General features: G+C 43.5%; 1 protein-coding gene and 1 long non-coding RNA gene across 6 annotated transcripts in view; one reads left to right on the plus strand and one right to left on the minus strand.

Moving 5' to 3' along the window:
* The window catches only part of UGGT1 (UDP-glucose glycoprotein glucosyltransferase 1), a 49,381-nt gene extending 45,627 nt beyond the window's left edge, over positions 1 to 3,754 (plus strand). For all 4 annotated transcript variants that reach the window (XM_040612811.1, XM_040612813.1, XM_040612810.1 and 1 more), the window contains one exon: positions 309 to 3,754. In XM_040612811.1, the coding sequence (XP_040468745.1) occupies positions 309 to 334 (26 nt within the window). In that variant the 3' untranslated portion in view covers positions 335 to 3,754. The remainder of the gene's footprint in view (positions 1 to 308) is intronic.
* The window catches only part of LOC121096623, a 43,190-nt gene extending 27,309 nt beyond the window's left edge, over positions 1 to 15,881 (minus strand). For both annotated transcript variants that reach the window (XR_005830616.1, XR_005830617.1), the window contains exon 1: positions 15,782 to 15,881. This is a non-coding gene — a long non-coding RNA (uncharacterized LOC121096623). The remainder of the gene's footprint in view (positions 1 to 15,781) is intronic.
* Between the last annotated feature and the right edge of the window lie 3,849 nt (positions 15,882 to 19,730).

Below are 19,730 nucleotides of genomic sequence, written 5' to 3' on the forward strand. Positions count from 1 at the left end.
CAGAAAGCCTTGCTGGCTGAGGCTGGTGTAACTTGGCCTGACTGAAACTTAGACTCTAACAGAGAGCTATATTGCATACTTGTGCCAGTTCTGTTAAAGACCCTCCCTGATCCTGCAATTTTATAAGCTTGGCCTTATCTTAACCATTAATTAAAGCACCACTATGCCCAATGGGTATGAATTGTTCTTCAGTCACTGGTAACTTTGCAAAGAACAAGTCTTTGGGGTTTACATACTGATTTTCAAACCAATCTGCCAATTCAGGCAGCTGGAAACAGAGTGCTCATTTTTTCTCTTCTCTTCTACAGATCCAGCAGCACATGTGGAATTATGATCCATGGAGAAAAATTCAAGTTAGACTGTTTCATAGACAATTTTTATATTGAAACTAGGTTTTTTTTCTGGTATGTCTGCAAAACTGCTGAATAATTGAATGGGATGATGTATGCATTTTTATTACTTGCCTTTGGGTTAATTTCTGCATATGAAATAGGATCTGGATTGCTGGAATTAGCATTACTGTTTTTTTGCACCTGTGGTGGAGATGAAAGAGCCCATGATGGAATTTAGCATTTCAGAAACAAAACTTCAAAATCCACTGGAAAAGCCACAGCCTGTTCCTTCAGCTGTTGCTGCCTCCACCACTGATGAAGATCCTGTTAGCCTCAGATCTAACTTGAGAGCCTGGAAATCGCAGACTCATTGAGCTGTTGGCTACAGCGTCAGTCCTAACCTCAAATGATGGAGATAATTTTTCCAGGTAACATTAAAAGGCTTAGCATCATGTCTTGAATTCGGGATACTGTTTTATCTGCAAGTTTTCAAATGGTTGGAAATGTTTCTCAGATTTGTTCCATATGCCCTTGATTTTGTAACAAATCCAGCATTACTTGGATTCTCTATTTCCTGTCTTTGTTTACTGCCCAACTTTTGAAGGTTTGGCTTAATGTAAAGCTATCAGAAACTATTTCAACACCCATCCAGACTCAAATTCCTAAGCTTACAAAGTGAGCAGAACATTGAATTTGACAGCTCAGTTCATCCTAGCCCATCTGACTTGAATCAAAGTGCCCTCCTTCCTTCCTCCTCAAAGATTAAATCAGTCTGCAAAACTGGTAGGGCCTTACTGTTGCTGTGGTTCACTGAATCATGAATGTTTTCCGTTTATGAAAAATCTGTGGAAGCTTGGAAGTTTATCATCATGTAAATTTCATTAACTTTATTTTTCTTCAAACAGAGACGTCACATCAATAAAAACTTTGGAGTTCTTAGGTCTTAAGCTTTAGTTCACACTCAGTCCTTGATCATCCTTTATGCTTGCACATGTTACGGTCCTAATTTGATTTTGGGGTTTCTGAATATTTCACCTGCATTTGTTTTCATTTTCTTGCACAGACAAGAAAACATTTTCCTGCAAGGATTAATTACCCTGGTCTAGTTTTCTCATTCATATTCATGTCTTAATTTTAAAAGATGATACTGCCCTAGTTCTGTGTTACGAATGTACTAATTAAAACAAAAATCCTCAAACCCCATTTCCCTCATTCTGTAGGATTACTGTCTGCTCCCTAGAACGCTGAGAAGTTGAAGTGTAAGAACTAAAGTGGTATTTCTGGTAGTAAAATATAGCTCCCTATGTGGTGCTGCTTTAGAAATCCAAACTGGGATCACTTCTGCCTCCCATGTTTTTATATGGGTGAATGTTCTGTGCTGCAAGAGCCTCACGGTAAAGATAATCCTGACTCCTGATACTCATCTAGAGTTACTGTTATTATACATCCTGTATGTGTTTAGGAGGAATCTGAAAGACACCAGTGGTAGTGTGTAAACTGTTTAATACGGCAACTGAACAGAAAAGTAGCTTTTCTCCAGGAAGCTCAAGAAAGGGCCCAAATCCCTAACCCAAATTCTTAAAAAAAAACACGTTAAAAGAAATAGCTGGGGTCCCTTAAATGCATATTGCTGGCACCATTGACAAGGTCACTAAACTAATCGGTGACACTGCACATACACTGCTGTATGTATGTGCATACATACAGGTAGTTCTAGAAAGGGGGTAGTTCTGGAAAGGTGTGGGAAAGGAGTTTATAATCACCCCCTCTCCAGAGGGAAAGCTATGCAAACACGGGGGGCTGGGTATCAGACCAGGAGCTTACAGAGTATGAGTTACCGGCTTAGGTATTTTCTGCATTGTGGGTTTTTACAGTCAGATAGTCTCCCTGATGCTCTGTAAATTCAAGTGGCTTATGCTTCCCATCAAAACTGTTCCAGTTAAGGGTAAGCAGACTTACACTGGAAGGAATTGTTTTTTTACATTAAAAAAAAAAAAAATCATGTGCCTGCCAACAAATTAAAGTACTTGCATACTACATTCATTAGCCTATTTTAAACAGATACTACAGCACATGTAAGATTACCCTTTCTATGTTCAGCTACAAACTACTTAAGCCTCTTTGGAGCACACGGAATGGCACAGGATCAGGTAGACAGCAGCTGTACACCGCTGTTATATCCAGGGGTGGACAGGGACAGCAGACCACCTAGGAGGGACGGTGTGTGGGTGAGGACCACATCTGCCCAAGCTCTCAGAACAAGAAAACTGCAAGCTTTTTGCAAGAAAGTAACCTCTTAAATTCAGCACAGTATTTTACAATGCCTTGTTTGGAGTTGAATAAGAAGAAAATATTTTTAAATTAAATGTCAGTTACAGAATAGTTTTCTCTAATTATGCTCCTCCATTCTAATAGTTAATGTACGTACTTAAACACCCACACTGCAGATTTCTTTTTTTAAAATTGTAAGACCTACTAAGCTATGGAGAGTATTTTTGTTCCCTCTGCTTCACAGAGACCATGCTTTCTGTTCAGATTTTATTAAGGAAAAGTATTTCACAGTGCTCTTAAGAGTCCTGTATCTGTTCTCAAGTACATTTTCAAATGCACATGGTACTAATAATTCTGAATGTGAACTATTCCAGTTTTTCCTGGGAAGCCACTACTTATTTGCACACAAGAACAACAATCACAGAGGAGAGCAGTGACTTATTTTGGCTCTGTACATATGCTTGCTTGTAGTGCTCAACTGGGCCTTTAAAAGAAAAATCTTTTGACAGCTCCATCTTGAAAGCATCTCAGAGTAAGATGATTACTGAAATAGAGCTGCTTCTGATCACGCCACTGATGGCCTGTTCCAGTAAACTAGTAAGACTGGTAACAAAAACCAGAAAATGGGGATTATAGAGGTCACAACATAATTTTGGATCCCTCAGACTAGAAAGGGCACTTTGCGGTGAAGTGATGACACTGTTCCCAATCTCTGGACACAAGCAGCTTGCCCTCTTGGTGAAAACTTCACCCTGAAAAACACCCAGTATTTTAAAAGGAAGATTTCACTGCCTTACTAGAAAACAAACAGCAGAGAGATACATTTTTAAGATTTCTCTTTCATTTAGCTATTGGGGGATGGGTTATAAAGAAAATGAAAGGGGTAGGTCATGTACAAAGCAGTAATCCAGCCACAGTCATAGAAGCCAATTTTTTTTTTTTTAATACAAATTGTTTTGCATATCCAAATCCTCTGTAATCTGTTCAAGAATATGCCGTAACTCAGTGTGGCACTGCTCCCTACTGACCCGCGATCCTGGGAGTTACTCTACTGAGTGTTACCTGAACTGAGATTACAGTGCGTTTCCCCATACAGTGGCAACAATCAGATCTGTCTATATATAATATAATAAAGCCTTTTCTGTTCTTTACCCATGCCTCTCCTGTCAATTACTTTGGGTCTGGGAACTGATGTTTTAATGGAGTGCTTAGAGGACATTTTTCACTTACTCTTGTATTCAAGTGTTGGGATACTGCTGAAAAGCTTCCAGAAAGGAAAAGTAAAAGAGTTCCTTCTCCAAGCCAGTCCCTTGTTATTCACGGTATTAAAGTAACCCCTAAACTGAGACACTTCTGTTAAAGAAATGATAGAAATACTTTACATTTGAGGTAGAGTTGTGGGTTTTTTTCAGCTTCACCTACTACTAATAAAAAAGGTATTTCTACGTCAGTTTACCTCATTTGATTAAGTTTTATACTGATACATTCATAGTAAGCACTCAGAAAAATCAGTGTTTCTCAAATAATACTTCCAACTACACAGCCACGTTTGGGTCTCTTTCAGAGTTGGGAATGGATTCCAAACTCCTATGGGACTCTGAGAAAAGCCTCTCAACCAAAGCATCTTTATTAATCGAAGAGCTATAAAAATAGACAGTTTTACACAGAAAGCTCACTTGAATGCCATAGAAATACGGATTTGGTTTCCTACAGTTGGCTGTTTGAACTTGGCCAGGTTTGGAAAATGACAACAAATCCTAGGAGACAACTCAAACAGGACAAGGAAGCAGCCAGAAAGGATAAACACCTACTGCCTCCTCTACCAATAAGGGGGTTTGCACCTCCCCCCCCCCTTTTAGTTTTCAAAGTACATACTTTTATGTACATGTTTTATGTCTGAGGCCGATTTCTCTCCACCCCAAAAGAGCTAGCTTAAATGAGAAAAAGTACTTCTGAATCTCTTTGTACAAACCCCTATCTTTAAAATTGTATTAGCCTGAACACAACACATTTTTTGATGGGCCAACTGTCCTGTTCCCCTCCACCCTGCCACCTCTGTCAACACATCCCTGCAACTTCAGCCATGTAATACTGCATCTCGCTCGATGTAAATGCATCAGGAAGCACTTTCCTCCAGCCGTCAGCCCCCATGGTGCAGGCTGCCCCCTTCTGTGCTCTAACACACCAAAGGCAGCTCTTGTAGAAGCCAGCCCAGCATGTTCTGGCTTGTCTCCGGACTTCTTGCCACATGTGCAAGGCATTACTCAACAGTGGCCAACCTGCCCATTCACTGTCCTGACAGCAATCTTTAAAATAATTTCCAGCACCTGTGTCTAGCGCTTATCAAGAAGCAGTGACAGCTTCGCCAGTGCACGACTCACTGCCCTGCTCTGAATTAACAGCCGGGGGGGACTCGGACATCACGGTGCACTCTAATAGTGAGGCTCCCGTGGGGACTGCCCACCCCACTCCGTGCTGAGGCTGCAGCTTTATGCTACAGGCAGATACCAGCGTGTCCACAACGTAGCCCCACACCAACGGGTACCACCGCCTGCTGCGTATCGCCTATGGATGTGCTCTTACAGCAGCAGAACATGTTCCTGCCACTCAACCTTTCTTCAGCCTGAGATGTCTTTCACTGCCAGCAAGTTACACCTGAAGAGCTGCTCAGTCATTCTACATACTAGTAATGGCAGCCAGAAGATCTTTGTTGGGAGGGGACACATGACAGGGATGGGCAACTGATACAGGGAACTTAAGGAACAGAACCGCAGTCAAGGAAAAGCCAGTTTGCTTCTGGCTTGTTTCAGTTATGAGGTGGCAAGCACTTCAGGATGCTCGTTGTTCTGTTATGGTCCTGTTTAAAGGACAAGAGGCAGCTGAAAAGCAGAGGTCCAAGGTTACCCGAGGGCATTACGAGGTGCAAGGGTACCTGCAGAACCAGAAACACACACCAGTGGCAGCCCCTGCCTCTGGCATCTCACATCTAGGCTGTATGAACCTGCAACCAGAGCTTCACCGGAGCACTAGCTAACCTCCCCGTAACACAGTGCGGCAAAACTCACCTCACCTCTAGGCTCCTCCCCAAGTAGCATTTCATTTCCTTATTGAGCCATCCTTCAGTCAGGAAGCATGATGCCTCTATCAAAGAGTCTGCCACAAAATTAAAGCAGTACTTCACCCAAAGCTCTGTTTAGTGCTGCTTCTGGTGTACAGCATCTCAAATCCATCTCTTGTCCACACAGTAGAGATGAAAGGGAGGAGAAGCCTCTACACACATCACAGGCACTTGATTCATTTCTCCTTTGGCTTGTACCATTTAAGCTCTAACTGGGGAGCAGACATACAGCCACATGAGGGTAAGCAATCTCCAGGTGAAGAAACCACATTGCCAGATGCTGCTCTTGCTGCCTGTTTCCATCTATTGATCAAACACTTGCACCGACATAACAAGATGAAAAATTAGTCACTAAAATGCACTTCAGAGTTAAACAAATTATAATAGTTACAGTGCCTTTATCACTGGGGCTTAGAAGTAGTAGCAGAGATACCCCATGCCAGTCTTCCATGCACACTTCGCTATGCCTGAAGGAATCCTCTAGATCACTGGTTTGGCCTGGGTCCCTGTCCAAGACACGCAGCAGTGCCTGTGCATACAAAACCTTCCCTGCAATTCAGCACACAGCACACACCAGCACGCTCAGCTGCGCTCAGGGTCCAACAGCTTTTCCTATTCTACCACCAGTGACTTTTTGCCTCCGCACAGCTCTGTACCGTTCCAACACCCAGCTAGCACCCCTTGCAGAAAGGGCCACTGGGGTCAGTCCTGTCCCTAGCATCACCACAGAAAACCCCATAAATCAGTCTAGGCAATCACAGGGGCTTCTAGTTGGAAGTTCTTGCTGGGCTTTGGCAAGCTGCTCAGGTCAGTCCTCCCACTGCTGCCCGGTGCTGAGTGGACATGCTCAGAGTGTAGCTGCAAACCTCACAACTGGGAACCAGAAAGAGCACTGAACTCCCACCAGTATTCCCACTCCATCCAGCAGCTGTACGGTGCCTTTGTCACACATCCCACTGGCTCAAAGCTGTCCAGAGAATGTCTTTAATTACTTTGTCTGACAAGTCCAGCCTGATTTGCAGTCACTGCAGAAATGCCTGAAGTGCACCCCACAAAAGGAATTAAACCTGTACTCTCTGGAACCAAGAGACTCACAAACCTGCCATCTGTAACACAGCCATGGCCAGCAGAACACAAAGCACAAGGTTCTGCAAGGAAGTGACTCTCCCAAACCCTGCCACTTCCCCAGAGTGGCCTTGTAAGTCCCCACAGAGGTTCACTCTTCACGCTGTATTTACACTTCCCGCTTCCACCTTGGCTACCAGTGACAGGGTAAATATACCAACATTCAAAGCCTACCCACAAGGAAATTCCTCTCCATTTGCTTTGCCTTCCTCCTCTCTGCCATGTAACTATATTTACCCAATCACAAGTATTGCTAGTGGATTATACACTCCATCTGTTTTGATTCAACACACTGATCTTTGCTGACTTGAAGATAATTAAAGACCTCTCCCCCACTCTCCTGTTCTGTCTGCAGCATGTATGCCAGCTGCTCGCTGGAATCCAGATAATTGAACAGCATTCCCTAATCAGGACACTCAAGGAAAATCACTTCTGACTACCAGGGTTTATTGCTGACTAGACTTTATTAAGATCATTGCTAAGACAGATTGCCCTGTGCTTGGAATACATTGAATTTGTTCCTTATTAGCCAGCTTGGGGGCTTGATGAGGAATGAGAACAGAGTTTCTTCTGTGTGAAGATCTGGAATAAGGAACTCTGAAATGTACTTGATTATGGCACAGCAGGGTCCTCTGCTGCTCCTAGGCAGCCCATGAAACACAGGACAAGCAACCAAGTGTTCTGCTGCTTTTATGCCGATCCTGCACCTGAGCACAAGCACAGCTGGAGATGCAGGACCTGCCTGGCCACAGTGCTGTGCCTGGAGGGTATCGATTCGCTGGGGAGCTGCCCAGAAGCGTGGGAAGCACCCTAGCACCCACTGACAGTACCACTCAGAAAGCCAAAAATCCTCATGAGCGACCTTTTCCAACTCCTAGAGGTGGGAGGGGAAGGACTAAGACGCACACCCATCTTTAAGAAAGGGCAGCTGGTAACTTCGCTGAGCAGGGGGTGGGGGGAATGCTGCATGTGCTACCCATTCCAGGGCTCACTGGTCCCGCTGCCTATTCACTGGAGACTTGTATTTCTCACCATTCCCCCTCTACTGAGCACAGTCACCTCACTGTGAATACAGCTCTTTGCTTCCTCCTAAAAGATACTACAGAACAGAGAACCAACTGCTTGGTTTGCATAAAATTATTTCCCAGCAGTAGAGCCATGCATCTCCCCCGCTCTTCTGGGGAAAGTATCTGCCATTCATACATACTTACTGTTCTCGCTCTGCTGAAAAGAATGGGTCTCAGATCTTAGACACTTAGACTCCAACCTTTTCTCTACCTGTAGGTGTTTATTTACAGTAAATATACAGTAAGAACTTCCAAAACTCAAGGTATTTCCTTCAGCCTTTAGACTCTTTATGTATTTCTTGGTTTGCCTGGTTAGGTGTTTTTTTAATTTTTTGGTTTTTTTTTTTTTTAAAGAAAAGGAAATCTTGGCACCAAAACTGGATACATTATTCCAAGTATTCCAGCATCTATTTCATCAACACTGCATAAAGAAAAAATGTTTGCGTGCAAGTGTATTTCTGTACATCCACACACATTGTACTGAGCATCTGTCTTTTACCCCATCAAGCACCACAGGAGGCCTCTGACCCATCCCACTGAGAATTTCTTTGGAACTGCTTGTCCACTACAATCACTAAAACCCTTTTGTGCCTCAAGAACACAGTCCTCTATTCGTTGGAAGTCCTTTCTTATTCCTGGATGTGCAATTTCAGATTTGCCTTACTGAAATGCTTTTGTTGTTCTCCTCCAGCAAGAGGCCCCAAGAAATCTGCCGTGCTGTGTATGATTCACTGCTGCTGAACAGCCGTCACCGCAATTGCTTCCAGACCTTCATGAAAGCACTGAGTAGCACTGATTGCTGCAGAGGAAAAGAATCTCAAACACCTATTTGATAGGGATTCCCACTAACTATTACTAATAAAACTCTGCTAACTGGTTCTTAATCCTTCTGACACATGCTCTAAGGATATAGTAATGATATTCTGGAGCAACAAGATAGGCTTTTGTGAAGCATTTACATACACACTCAGTGCTGCTATGAAACCCAAGCCTGTCATTCCTCCAAGTTGCACTTGCTTGACAAGAATTATGTCCCATAAAACCCTCTCAAGAGTCATTCCAGCTCTCAAGGCACCACTGATGTCCCGGGAGCTTCCCCTCTGTTTTGTTTCAGACAGATGTCTGGACAAATAACTCTTCGCTGCGCTTTTCTGGGATATGTGCCTGATCTTCCACAGTTTATCAAAAACTAAAACATCACTGGGTCAGTGATTTCCCCAGGCATCTCTTCAGACTCTCCCTAAATACCAGGTTATTGAATCTTCCCTTTAGAAAAATCTTAAAATATCATCTGCTAAACATGTACTGCACCAGACTGATGAAGATATCCCAGTACTAGCAATAAACAAGCGCATACCATTCTCATTCTTTTTAAAAACCAGCACATACATACCTAGTAAGTATTCTGCTTCTTGTTAAACAATTTTGCCATCTTCACCTAGGAACAAAGCTAAACAAGTGAAGATCATTATTCCTAATGTTCTACTTCTTGTCCTTAAATTGAACTGTGTTTAAGATGGGTTCAAGATTGTGTTTCTCTCTCTTGGGTAAATAACGCCTTATCTGTTGCCGCAGTGGCAGCCACAGAGGCCAATTAGCAGACATGCTGACTGAATTATGCTCCTACCCCAGGAATGTGTTTCTAACTCTGAATGGAGGCACACTGGCAGGCTTACATGGGAAAACTCCTCGCTGCTGTTGATCTGGCCAGATCTCTGTAAGAACACATTGTTTTGTTTTCACAAGCCGTTCAACTGGAGTCTTTCAAAAAAAGAACCCCTCAAAAATCAATAAGAGACTGAATGCTTTTGCCCTCTTGAATGTTTTAATTGTTTGTCCCAACAACATTGTTGACTGCTGGCTTGAGAGGTACCACCTGAGCCACCAAATCCAGCACCTGGGTACCACAGCCACTACTGCATAATCTTACCCCAATTTATACAGATCACTTTAAATGAGATGCGTTTCTCACTCCTCCATCCTGCTGCTGGGCAGCTCTTCAAGCCTCACCACACTGACAGTGATGGAAATCATCTTCCAGCTGCCCACCTAAACTGACACACGGCAACTTCATGCTCATTTTTCCCTTATGCCAACCTTTGCTTTTGACTTCTACAGCTTTTCTTAACTCCCCCCTGTCGCCGCTCCTCTTCACATGCAGCAACCTTACCCTTCCTCACTGAACAAACAAGCCAAGTTCTTAAAAAAAAAAAAAAAAAGCAGCTACTCTTTGGAAAGTGACGTTATGGTAGGTGACAATTTTCTGCTGGAAGCTGGTTACTTAGAATCACACTGGTGGGCTCACTGAGGGGGGTTTTAGCTTCGTGGCCCTTGTATGGACACAACCAAAGGAAAGCACTGACCGTAGTATAGCACTTGCCTTAGCAGGGGTTTGACTGTAGATGGCGCACTTGCACCGCTGGAGAAACCCCACAAGTGCCTGCCGACCCCTTCCTGGCAATTCCCACCTATCTTAAAATAGGGAAATATTTGTCCCATGTGGTGTACTGTGACATTCCGTTAAAAAAAAAAGTAGAAGAAAAAGAGAAAAAAGTTAGTGCTTGGCAAGCTCTACCCAAATCAGCCCCAAGTAGGAAGAACACAGTCTCATGCCCTGCAGCCGCGCTGGCTGTGTTGCACGCATGTTAAGACACGCAGTGAGTGCCATCTCTGTAAAGTGCTGACACATTTGCTAGACTCGCTGCTATTAAGTTTTAAGGCTTTTCGGTGAAGTTCAAAAATAGCTACCTTGAAAAGGTCTAACAGCTTCCAGGAAAAGGTGCAGCCAAACGAATCCACTGCTGGATCTATTGTTGGTGTTTTTTTGTTTGCTTGATCGGCTGGTTTGTTGGTTAGTTGATGTTTTTCTACTATTTATTAATAAAATCCTGTGGAACCGCTTTTATTTCACTTAACCATCAACTTTCTAGTGCAAATCATGAGCCAATTTATTCATGCAAATGAAGACTATCATCCCCTTTTAGCACCACGCTGGAATTAGAACACCTCTTTTACAAAAATGGATCGGTTCTTGGAGAAATGGGCCGGAAACCCAGAAATCTTTACACAACATTGAACTGGGTTTATTGGGTCCACTGCCTTGTATCTGATCATGACTATCACAAGTTCTTCAGCAAGTGTGGACAACAAAAATCTTGTAGAAAGTAATTTAGAAACCCCTATAGTTCAAGAACCATCTTCCTACCTCCCACTATGGCAGAAAGGACTCTGACGTAAGGACAGAAGTCTGTACTTCTTACAGGAACACTGTATTTCTGAGAGATGCTGTCATCTCACATCCCACTCAGAGAAACACTTTTGCCTGGATAACTAACTAACACCTAAAGACTCACGTAAGACTCTAAATCAAATATTTTTTATTAGATATTCAAGACTTTCATTCTGTTCACCAATATAACTGGTAAATTTACTTTCTTTTTGAAGAGTAAGCACTGGAAATACAGTGTGCTCTGTGAATGCCCTCCTCCCCCTTTTTTTTTTTTGATAAAGCAACGAAAGGCATGCAGTGATGAAGCTCTGTTATAAAGTACATGCTATCACCTCCACGGCACGGGAGAGCTAAAGCTATATGCTCCCTTTGCACTCTGAAGGAAATCTTTTTGTCTAAGTTTCCAGGTGCCTTTCTGCTTACTTCTTTTGAACAAACCCACTGGGGAACAAGATGCAATCCTTCTCTTCCTCATCATCGAAGTTCCTGCCTTGTGTGTTTTCCTTTCCACCAGACAGCTGATGCACGAGAAACCTCTTGCCAGCTCATATCCATGGGATAATAAAAGTACCTGATCACTCTGTGTTGCTGATTAAAGCAAGAACTGCATTCTGAAAGCAGAAATATGATCTGAAGACAGCCAGCCCCATCAAGCATAAGCTGAATATATTAACAACTGGAAGTTGATTCTGAAAGCTCTTCAGCAAAGCGCAGCTATTTCAGAAAGCTCTCGCTATAGGGACCCAACTTACAACCACCTAAAAGCTGTTCAACTTGTCTGCTCATTCATTCATTTACGTAAGGCTGTAAAGCTTAATGCCTATGTAGCAGAAAACAAGAGACTGCTCTTAGAAGTCAATAGCCACTTGGCACATTAACCAAAGCACCGGCCAGTGCACGTGGAACAGAGGTGCTCTGAGAAATTCATCTATTGCCAGCAAACTGCACGAAATTTGAGGAAGAAATTAAGCAACTGCTTTAGGTACTTCTCAGTATCCTAAACCATCACTAACTGATTTGAAAAATCCTTGAAACAGGCACCTTTTTTGTTTGTTATCCCCTTTCTTCTCCCAAGTTACAGTGGGGAATGACAGGGAAGTCCCCCTCTCCATGTACCAGCCCTACTACAGACAAGACTCATCAGCTTCTGGTATTTAAACACAACTGACATGACAGAGAAAAGAGCATTTCTAAGCAGGGAAAAATTTTCCAGCCCCTTCAACACTGAAAGATGTCCCTCAGATGGACAACTCTACCACAATAACTCATCCTATCTTACAACTGTTTTGCTAAATTTGGCAGACCCTAACATGGAGAGCTCAACCAGCGCAGACCTACACGCAGACATGCCCCAGTGCCCTGCAGCCAGGGCAGAGACAAGAACAAGTGTGGAAAATGGAGGCCACAAAAGCTAGAGAGAATCGATGCCATCTGCTAACGTGTCAGATGTCCAGGCTCTGGCTCTCCAGCACGCTCTTTTTATGCAACCAGAGGAGCAACCAGCGCACCCTCCCTTACCTGTGCCAGCACTAACAAGCCCAGTCTCTGCCCACATCCCACCTTCGTCCAGCCGTACCCTGGGGAAGGAAGGAAGAACACCAGGAAGGCTGGTGTGGTGCTAGACAACTTGCCTTCCTGGGGTTTAGGAGGAAGGGTCTCTAAACAGAGTCCTAGAAGTAGTGGAGGGAGTGAAGGAAAAGGCAGAGGTACACAGTGACCCTCCACTTACCCCTCCAAAGCGTCCAGCCCCAGAGGATACAGAAGTCTGCGGGACCAGGAGAGCAGCAGGAGCAGACACATGGCTACAGGGACAGGAGAACTGCTGCAGCTGAGCAAACCTGGCTACAGCACTGCGATTGATTCAGCTGAACTCTGAAACTGTGACAGGCCCTTGGGGATGGGAAAGGGGAGGGGCACCTTCAGAAAAATTGCACCCAAGACTGTTAATTAATGTAGTAATTATGAGCACATATTTGTCTCTTAAAAGGCGACAGAATTTTCCATAAAAATTAAAAAGCAAGGAACAGTCGCTACCCTACGACAGCCACAGAAAGCCAGGTCCTAAAAATAAATACTTATCTTACTTCCTTTTTATTTTGTTTTATTTTCTTTCTTTATATTTGAGCACTACACAGAGATGAATCTACGGCCTTTTCATATAATCCCAGCATGACCATCTGATTCAAACTCAGACTCAAACTCCCTTCTGTTGGGATCTACAGCTTCCCGAGGTTGGGCTGGAGGGGGCAAGGAGTCACACGCCTGGAACACAGCAGGAACCTACAACTCAAAGCTTCTTTGCAAGACACAGTTTGCTCAACCCACCAGAGCATACCCAGGCATACCCACAGAGAAAGGGAGAGCAGTTTCACAAATGATCTCCTGTGCTTTCTCCAGCAAGAGTCCAGGGACGTCAGACTCACTCCAAAATAAGTGCTCTGCATGCTCTCAGTTTATATGTCACAGGAGAACTACAAGTAAATAATTAAAGTCCTACCGAAATCAGTATCCAGGCTACTCTGATAATAGAAATCTGAAGCAGAATCAGAAGGGAAGGGAAAGAATTAATTCATCATCTAATTAGAAACCAGCACATAACCTTCTCTAACTAAACTAGTGGCAGGAGGCAAAGTGATCAAATAAAAACAAGCACTACTGAATAGGAAAGATACAAAAACCATGCCAAGAAAACCACTGTTGTTTAAATGATGGACTCACAACTGAAAGCAAGATACATTATTTATGTCAACTATTTATGTCCTTTTTGATTCCCTTTTGGCTCCGATGTGCTGTCACTGGTGAGTTACAAGGCTATTAATAATGCATAGCAATGAATAATATATCCAGTCACACCAACTGAATTTTGTCTGTCTGTATGGCCCAGTGAGTATTTATATATTTATTATACTTGGGGATTTTTCTGAATGGCAGCTGAGACCTGTATATATAAACTAGTTCAAACCTGTAAAACAATAAAAATATTTTGAAGTAATTGCCGGAGAAATAGAAAACATGGAAGTAGTCAGGGGTCGGTTTCAGTTCAGACAGCCGCCAGCAGGCATGAATCAAGGCACCAGAGCTTTGGTTAGAAAGTCCCACACAGAATATCCCTTCTGTCACTCAAACCGTCTTCTGAGGCCATGACTTGCGAGAACATTTTCAACCATTTGACTTTATTACAAAAAATGAACACCCACAAGAACCATACAAATCCCCCAACTCCCATCTCCTCCTGCACTTCAAACGGAATTTCATGACAGCAAAAGAGCTTCTTGGGAAAGCAAGAAGCGCCATTCATTTAGGCTTCTTCCACGCAATACCATCCAGAGTCACTGTGAAGCCTGGGAGGAAAAGAATCCCCAAAAACATAGCCCAAGGTCATGCTAGAGAGTGGCCCTGAACAGCACACAGTTAACTCCTGAGCAGTTCAGCATTCCTAAGCATTTGTAGGAGCAGGTAAAATCCACTATTGAGAATACCACATTCATTCATATAAAAGCAACATCCTGTGACGATACTTACACGTCCAGAGCCACAAAAGAAGTTGGGTATACAGTAAGAACACATAACAGAGACATCCTGGCTTTACAAGGTGAAATCTGGATTAACAAATCCTACCAATTTAGCCTTATACCAATGTCTTTTATTATTCTGAGCAAAACTGTAAATTAATCCCTTCTGAACATCCCAGTGTGAGTAAACTGCATGATGGAGTAACACAGGTACAGTCTGACCTGTAGCTAGTTCAAGTGTAGTCCCCGAGCAGGGTGGTCCCAGTCCCCTTCCTTTCACCCACAGATATAACTACACACCTTGAAAGCAAACAGATTCAGCATGCTGATCTGATGAGAATAGATGTCTGGAGGTTTTTTGGTGGTTTGTTTATTGTTTTTTTTTTTCCCAGGCCAACTTTCCAGTCTGATTCCAAGGCCACATTATCATTACATGCAACAGAAAGAAAAGCAGTGGGAGCACATGAATTTAAAAATACATAAAAATCTATGTGTAGTGGAAGGACAGAGAGGGGGCGGTGGGATGGGACTAAGCTTATTTTCCATAGCTGCTGAAAATTACATAAAATTAGATGCAATGTAGAAGCAAACCTTTAAAGTAAAAGTAAGGAATTAAATGAAGCAAGCCTGTATTTGACTGAGAATACAAATGAACTTCTTGATGCCCGAGCCAAGTCACTGTATTAACAACTGTTAGTTCCATTAAAGCTGTAAATAGGCAGTCTAGAAAAACTCCCTACATATTCCTCTGGTGCCATATGATATATTCACATTCTAAGAACTTACTGAGCAATCCCCACCTATTATTTAAGCACATTTGAATATAATACAGCAAAGTAGGATCACATCCAGAACTCCATCAACTCCCTGCTATGAAATGCAGAGAGAAAGACTCCTAAGCTAACTGTAATTGAACTGTATCTTAATTAATGAGGAGCAAATGATAAGATCAAGCACAAGACTGCCAACAAATTTCAAACTTAACAATTATGACACAGCTGCATGAGCGTGCAGAAACAATACTTATTTGGACAGCAAAGGAAAGTAAATTAACAGAGATTCAGGGTCCTGCTGCTGCTTTAAGGTCAACAGATAAACAATTTGTGACGGAGCTAAGTGTTGCTTACCTGCAAGGAGAAGAGTGCTACATCAACAGGCATCAGCTTCCAAGCATTTTCTGAGACCAGATCCAGAAGAGGGATCCATTTTCTCTGTTATCATAGAGCCTGTAATGAAAAACAGAGCACAGTCTAATCAGCAGTTTCAAGGTAATAATTTCGCACCACTCAGCTGAAGAAGAACTTCACAGCTCATCAGGTAGCAAGAGGAAAAATTATTTTTGTCCTAAAATTGTTTCTGTTCCCCTACTGAAGATACCAGCAAAACTCATGTCATCAGGTTTTACTGCAGGCCTGCCTAGCGCGGAGGCCACGCACTGGGAAGGATTTCATCACGGAGCTCAACACTCACCCTGGCCAGTGACTACAAAGTCACACTTTCACTCGTCAGCACTCTGCAAGATACTAAAATATGTCATTATGTCTAATAGCCTGTGTATGTATGTCCTTAATACAGGACATATATATAGTCTGTGTGCAATAAATGGAGCATGTGTTCAGTTGTAACACAGCAAACAAAAACCCGGGGCTAGCTCGGACAGTCAGTATCTCGCGCTGCAGGCACGGAGACACCTTGCCAACAGCTGTGCTACCTGAAGACATTCCCATCCTGCGCTTAGTTTTTTCTGCAGTTCAACCAACATCAAGATGCTTACATTAAACACTTCAGGCAAAGCCTGCCTGGGCAGCAGGCTTGAATCACTCCGTCAAGGCAAGGGCAGGTTAGGAACCTCCACGCAAGCCACGCTAACCTGTAGGGACACAACCACTGCCTTGGCAAACAGCATGAGGAAGTATAGCCCGATCTGAAAACAGTTAATTTAGCCACAGCCTTCAATAAAATCACTACACCGCCCTGATCCCCACAGCTCTCAGCAGTGATCTTTTTTTAAGTTATTTTTATTTAAATTTAAACCAGTCACATTTAAACTGACCACGGGTGAGACTGTCACTCAAACAGATAACAAGCTTCTGGAATAAAAAGCTGCACATTACAAAAAGCTCAGTTCTGCAAGGAGCGGCACGCTGCGGCTCAGTCATGGCCAAGCCATTCAGCACGTACTCCCACACGAACAGCTATAACGAAGTGGAAGTACCCTGCTCTGGTTACTCTGGTCTGACAGCCTGCAGTCTAAGCAGAACCCACAGACTGGGAGATGTACAAAGTTAACCAACAAAACCCAAGTCTGCTCCTTGTACAGTTAAAGCATGCTGTACGGGGTACATGACTATCTTGGAAAAGAAGAATTATTAGCCTGCAAAAATAAAAATTGAATCCTACTGCTCTAGATGTTTTCCATACCAAAGGTAGAAGCCAAACTGGCTTTGCTTACATTTTGAATCCGAAAACAGTAGGGAAAATCCAGAAAACAAGATACACAGTAAATTCCCTGAAAACTGACTGTAGTTCCAGCCTGTCTCTGGAACACTGGCACTCTGTTACCTCTGAAAGTGTGCAGAATGTCCAAAGCCATATGTTTGGTCAGACATCAACACAGACAACAGGGAGGGAAGTCGGGGCATTCTGAGCATCAGAGGAAAACCCAGGCTCAAGCTAAGAGAGAGGCTTTGCTAATTCCAGCCCCTTCCCACCCACCAAAGACAGGTGCTTTGGGGCCCCTCACCCACTTTCTTGCAAATGCTGTAACATCAGCAGCGTGGCATGGGATTTGGCACCAGGGGCAGAAAAGGTGAATGTAAGAGCCAAGCTTTCAGGCATAGCCTGAAACACAGAACAGCCAGGAGATCCGCACCCCCTGCCTTGATTGATGCTCTGACAGCTGCTCTTCCCAACCTTAGGAAGGCACAGTTGTGAACAGTTCTGTTCTATTCCAGAGGCGTGGAGAGGAAGGCTTTGCACGGAGTGAAATCATTCCTGACAATTTAAATAGCTTTTGGATCAGGATATTCATTTCCAAGAAACATGAACGCTTTCCTCAGACAATTTAGGAGAGCAGAACCCAATTAAATGAACTGGAGAGAAGAGTGTCCTAAATCCGTAAGACCTGCACAATGCTCACATGGTGTACAGAGACAGGCAGTGGAGCTACACGGAAAACCACCCAACTCTGCACTATACGGTGCAGTTAGACACTTAGATAGGCCCCTCTAAGTAACCGACCGAAAGCTCAACTGTACCTTTGGTGCCAAATCCCATGCCACGCTGCTGATGTTACAGCATTTGCAAGAAAGTGGGTGAGGGGCCCCAAAGCACCTGTCTTTGGTGGGTGGGAAGGGGCTGGAATTAGCAAAGCCTCTCTCTTAGCTTGAGCCTGGGTTTTCCTCTGATGCCCAGAATGCCCTGACTTCCCTCCTCGTTGTCCATGACATCAAAAAGGTTTATGCAGGCTTTATGCCAGGTACTTTGCTCTATACATTAAGTGTCAAACTACACTGACAAAGTTTTTCAGACACCCTCAATATATAGACGGATTTAGGAACTGTTTTTCAGTACTGGACTTGCACTTTCTTCCCTTACTGACAGGCCGAGTTCACGTGGCTCTGTGCACTTGAGTACTTTGAGAGCAGCATCAGTCACTCAGCAGCTTACAGATGGGCAGACAGCCTTCCAGACAGGTTAGTTACTCAATCTACTTTTAAATACCCTTTTTCCTTCTTCCCCCTCCCTCCTTTTTCAGGGCAGAGTTGTTTTTCTTACTCTGGGAGTGAAGGGCTGGGAGGCAGTCATGCATGCACACATCTAACAGCTAACTATGCATGATTCCCTCTGGCAGCCCTGTCAAGACCTGGGCGTTTTTATGTACAAGATGTCACTCTGGGAAACGTTCTTACACCTGTACTGAACCCCTTCAAAATTCAAACCCAAGAAACATTCATTACAAATCAAAAGTCTTTTCTTTTCAATTTTCACTCCTGGCTGTTTGGGGTTTTTTTGGGGGTGGTGGTGTTTGACTGTGGTGTTTGGTTGGGTTTTTTTTTTTGAGAGGAGCCCAAGAAAAAAGTTAGCTCTGGTCTTCCACAAGATCAGATGCATATTTCTTGAAGATTTCTGAAAAAAATACAAGTCTTGCAGCAAAACGCATCACCTCTCCCTGGCCTCAGAAAACACATAGCTTAACACGATGCTCTCTCCGGCTGCAGCAGAGCAGTAGTCTACAAACTCCTCCTTACTGTGGGAAATTCTCTGATCTGGAAAGGAGATTAGTCCTTGGAGCTCCAACCAGCACAGATCATTTTCCTTCTCACTAGAACACTTCTGAACAGCGAAGCACGAGTTATTTCTCAGCTCTTTTCCTTTTCAAGCAACTTACTAACGTCCCAGCTGGGCAAAATACTTTGAGGACTGAACACAAGCCTCTGTGTTTTCAAGTCTGGCAACAACTACGTTTCCTCGGGGCTCCCAGAGAGAAGCCCTGAATTACTGGTTACCTTTGTGAGCCTTCCACAGGAAAATCCTTGTGTGAAGCAAGTGGAAACGTTCCCAAATATATTCCAGCATCCCACAAAACATCTAATAAGTGCATGAACACTTGCTGTTGCCACTGCGTCACTGATGACACACAAACATGGCAGGTATTGCACAGAGCAGTGCCAAAGGGAGAGGCAGTTAGACAAGACAGCTCCTGCTGCCAGGGGGGTATGGAAGGAGTAGTCCCTGCTGAACTTCACCTTTGACAGCAGGTACTGCCTCATCCTTACTTAAACCCCTGGCTCCCGTCCTCTCCCGCAGGATGCAGGCTCACTTTTACCTTTCAGAAAATTTACCGATTCCCCTGACTGCTGTATGGGCTTTGTCCAGGAGAGTCAATCTGGATTGGTAATTCCTTCAATACTGCCTGCTGTGCTAAGACTAATACAGTATAGCATGGGGTAATTAAAAGGAGTAGATAATTTTGCCTGAAAGGCAATGAAAACTGAGCTTTGAAAGGAGCAAGGAAGGATTCATTTGAAAGAAGCTCTGATGCGATAAGGAACTCAAAATAAGCAGGTAGCTTGC

The sequence above is a fragment of the Falco naumanni genome, chromosome 13 (genome assembly GCF_017639655.2).
Source record: "Falco naumanni isolate bFalNau1 chromosome 13, bFalNau1.pat, whole genome shotgun sequence".
Taxonomy (NCBI): Eukaryota; Metazoa; Chordata; class Aves; order Falconiformes; family Falconidae; genus Falco; species Falco naumanni.